Source organism: Condylura cristata, unplaced genomic scaffold (genome assembly GCF_000260355.1).
Source record: "Condylura cristata isolate star-nosed mole 26May11 unplaced genomic scaffold, ConCri1.0 scaffold00015, whole genome shotgun sequence".
Lineage (NCBI taxonomy): Eukaryota > Metazoa > Chordata > Mammalia > Eulipotyphla > Talpidae > Condylura > Condylura cristata.
The window spans coordinates 34,275,388-34,279,725 of NW_004567116.1; the positions used below are offsets into that span (position 1 = coordinate 34,275,388).

The window sequence follows — 4,338 nt, forward strand, 5'->3', positions numbered from 1 at the left end:
GGAGTCACAGCCGGAGGGATCACAGCCGGCGGAGTCACAGCCGGAGGGATCACAGCCGGCGGAGTCACAGCCAGAGGGATCACAGCCGGAGGGATCACAGCCCGAGGAGTCACAGCCCGAGGTGTCACAGCCCGAAGAGTCATAGCCCGAAGAGTCACAGCCGGAGATGCTAACTCAGCCGCCAGGCGCAGCCACGGGGGCACACAGGTCTCAGAAGACAGCACTGAGGCTTCTGTAACAACGAGTCATGCCACAGCCAGGAAACCTTTTCAGCAGCGTGCTGCTCTCTGTCACCATGTTTATCCATGACCTGAAGACAATGCAGCTTCTCGGAAAACTTACAGATGATACAAATTGGAAGAAATACTAAACTATTCACTAAGACAGCATGAATTCCTTGGAGGAAGACAGGAAAGGTGAGGAGAGAGCAACCAGCAGAATCCTAGCGGGAGAAGGCCAAGTCCTACACGTGGGTGCCTACATCCAGGCCTTCCCCACACAGGAAGAACAGAGGAGACAGGTCGCCTGATGAGCCTGAAATCAAGACTCTGGCGTTCTGTTTTGTTCGCAGAGGCCTGGGAGTGACAGGTTCGCATGTGGGGGCCACCCCACAGGGCTCAGGGCTGAGTGAGGAAATAACCCCTCGCTCTGCCTGGTGCCGGAAAGGCGCCCCTGGGACACAGCAGGCGGCCCCAGCAGAGCAGACGCCTCCCTGAGTCACCTCTACCAGGCTTGTTTCCTGCTCTCACCACCCAGGCAAGGCAAAGACAACTTCACAGGGGCTTGGAGTTCGGGTGGAGGGATTCGCCACAGATTCAGGAGCAGAGGTTCTGTTAGTCCCCCCTGTTGCCAGTAGTGGGCCCCCACTTCCAGCGCGCCTGAGGTTACACCATGGAAGGAATGAGAGATTTGGGCACTTCTATTTAGTCAGTAGTCTTTCTGCTTCCTGGAAAGTTGAATGAAGAAGTGGAGGAAGGACCTTAACAAGGGCCAAAGGCAGGGAAACCCAAGACATGCTGCAGCCCAAGCCAAGGCAGAGCTTTGTAAGAGTCACACTAGCTGATGCAAGGCCACTGGGCAGGGGATGCAATGGGAAGGTTCACGAGAGGACGGGGGGCTCCCTCTGTGACCTGGAGTTAGCCTCCAGCACTACTCCAGGAAGCCCCGCTGGGACGGGGCAGTGCAGATCCTGCAGGTGTGATGAAACCCAGGTGTGGGCCTAGGGAGGCACTGGGCATCTTTTTCTGCTGGGTCATGCTAAGCACACTGCCAACAACCAGGTGAGCTCCCTATTCTCCAAGAGTTCATGGTTCATAGCTGGTGAAGCAGATACCAGGCAGCGGGCACAGGAGCACGCAGAAAGGAGCACGCAGTGCACCACCTAGAACTCATTAAAGGCTGTAAAGTCATGAGCCAGGGATACATGATACTTCCTAAGAAGACAGGTAAAGGCAAATAACAGAACAGGAGTGACCAATGGGGGGTGGGGGGAGAAGGGGGAAAAATGAGTCTACTTGTTAAACCTCATATATCAACTCCCTTTCAAGTCAGCATGTGAGATTAATCCATAATCACTATAACCTGAGCCACAATTACCCATAAGAAGATTATCACCACCTGTCATTACTTCAAAGAAAATGAGCCAAGCCCAGGGGATGCAGGTGCAACCAACACAGAGGAACAGCACCCCCACCAGCACTGCTAGAAGAAATGCACGCTCTCTCTCCCCAAACAAATGACACGTTCCAGCTCTGACATTAGGGAAACTGAAGGCCAAAGCACGTGTACAAGCTCCTAACCCCCTGCCTGCCTGCTCTCTGCCCCAGTTTTCTGTGATCAGACTCCAAAGCCACTGACGGGCTTTGACAGCAATCAACAGCCCAGTTAATGCAAGAAGCAATCTGCAACTTGCCTTCTCAGCTCAGGTCTCCCCATTCTAGAAGACCGTACCCCAAGTCTAGTGCATTCCCATCTCCATACATGCTCAGAAAAGACCCCAGCAAGGCAGGGAAGATCCTTGTAATTGCTGAATACATTCTTCCCGAGACAGACACCCTCCTGCCCCAGAGCACGATGGCAGGGTTGACAGAGTAACTGGGCCAGCAATCTGGGCAAGGCCATCAGAGTGCCCGCCTGCTCCTCAGAGCTGGGGCGTGAGGGGAGCTGGGTTGCACTGGGACAAGTGCTCAGTCACTCCCTGCAGGATGTTAGTGTACTAGGCACTTGCTGGCAGGCAGGGCCATTTCTCAGAGAAAACCCCACCTCTGCAGAGTCCCTTCCACAGGGGCAAGTTTGAGCCTCGCCAGCCTGAGGCTAACTTTCTAAGACCTGTGTACTCACTTTATAAGTTGTTGACTCCTGAAAGAGGCTTCCTTAAAACATGACCTAGCCTGTTCCTAGTCTGCAGACCCTAAACAAGCCTTCTCCACAGCCACAAGTACAAGTCCCACCCCCACACCTTAGTGCTGGCCACCAGCCCGCCACTAAACCCCCATAGAGATACTTCTGCAGCACTGGGTGCCACTCAGCCCACAGGTATTGCCCAGGTACTCTGCTGGGTGGCTAGAAAAAGTTAATGGTATTTTGTGGGGTTGCACTATCTTCTTGAAGATTGTGTCAAGAAGGCCAGGGTGCCCCAGTAACTCCCTGTACCCCCAGCCTAGATGCCCTGTGCAGGTGGCTGCTCTTCTGAGTCAGCTCAGCTCAGTGCTCTGATGGGAAAATCTCCTTGTTCTATTTGAGACTCTGAATTGTGCCTACATGTGTCTGCAGAAAGTCCTATGGGTGGCTAGTGAGTGTGTCATGTTGGTGGGAGGGGCAGCCGCAAATTCTAACCTGGGAAGCCCTAGAGTCCCAAAGGAGTTCTCAAGAGAAACCCTGAATTCCCAGGCCAGTGACAGGTGCCTGTCTGGAGAAGGATCTGCTTTTAACAAGCCTCCGGCGGGTTTGGCTGGTTTCCATTTCGATGCTGTCTGGACAGACTCACTGAAGACCTCTGTCAAGATTATTTGCCATCAGTGACTAGAATTAGGTCCCTCACTGACATCAGACTGTTGCGAGGTGGGTTCTGAGAATCTCTTCCTACCACCTGGGAGGGCAGTAACACAGTGAACCTGAACTGTCCAGCACCCTTTTCATACACATCTCACTGGGAGGCCAAGAGACAGCTTCGTAGCCCATGGCAACCAAAGAGCCAATGGGTGGCCACGGATCTGGTGCTGCCATGGCAATGGGCTCCTTACCAGTGGTAACAGAAAGAATGGAATAGAATGGATGGGGAAAGGCCTGCACCTGTGTGAGGTCCGGAGCGTCCCCCACCCCCACCCTGTGCCACTCCTATGCAGGTAGGAAGGCCCAGATGTCCTTGGGACAGACCTGAAGGTTCCCGGGTGGCTGTGCTTCCCTGAGTGTGCCAGGGTTCCTGAGTGCCCCTCGTGTCTGTAAAGACTGTTCTGTCTTGTGAGTTGGTATGTGTCCAGGTATAGACCTATCAGAAGTGAATGTCAGGGTCTCTAAGGATAGTAGTACTTGTGAGTGGGAAGCAGGTATCAGATGTTCTTCAAATACAGGATGTGTATGTGCACAGATATGTAGGAGTGTGCCTGTGTGTGCCGAAGACTCAGTGCATGTGTAAATACATGCTGCATATGTATAAGAGCAGCTGCGCGCTCTTGGTTTGGAATAACTGTCTCGAGGAATTCATGCTTTGAATGAGCGAAATGACCAGCAGGAGCATCTCTGGCTCAATAAGCAGCTGTCAGGACGGAGCATGCCTTCAGATGTGGGGGTGTGTGGCATGGCTAGACAGGTCTGTGACCCTAATCCCTGGTCTATGAGGGGGCTCAGAGCAGGGTGCACTCCCCTCCTCGGGTGCCCACAGGACGCTGTCAAATCCAACAAGGCCCACACTGGCCCAGAGCGACCCCCCTTCCAACCTCGCTGTGGATAAGGAGTGGGGCAAGGGTTGGGTTACTTGCTCGGGTCTCAAAGTTGGGGTGGGATTGGCCAATGCCTCCAACCCACTTGCCGGGCTAGATGCGGAGGGTACAGGTGTCTGGCACCCCGGCCAGTGTCTCCAGCTAGCTTGCTCTCGAAGCTGGGGTGGTGGGTGACCCTGGCCTGGCACCTCCATCCTGCCCCACACCCTTCTGCGTGGAATGGTGGCGGGTTGAGCCCGCGCCCCTCCCCACCCGCAGGGTTGAAGAGATGGTGGGGGCCGGCGCCCGCGTACCTGTAGGGAATCCAGTCGGAATGCGGCTTGGAAGTCATGTCTCTCGGGGGCGGGGCGGCGGTTGCGGCTCCGGAGGCCAGAGCCCGCCGGGGCCGGCGCGGGGGCCC

General features: G+C 55.0%; 1 protein-coding gene across 4 annotated transcripts in view; it reads right to left on the reverse strand.

Moving 5' to 3' along the window:
• The window catches only part of TUB (tubby bipartite transcription factor), a 71,611-nt gene that overhangs the window by 15,605 nt on the left and 51,668 nt on the right, over positions 1-4,338 (reverse strand). For 3 of the 4 annotated variants that reach the window (XM_004683081.2, XM_012725459.1, XM_012725458.1), the window contains exon 1: positions 4,232-4,332. The exons of the other annotated variant lie outside the window; for it this stretch is intronic. In XM_004683081.2, the coding sequence (XP_004683138.1) occupies positions 4,232-4,269 (38 nt within the window). In that variant the 5' untranslated portion in view covers positions 4,270-4,332. Of the gene's footprint in view, positions 1-4,231; positions 4,333-4,338 lie in introns of those variants that run through there. 4 annotated transcript variants of the gene reach the window in all.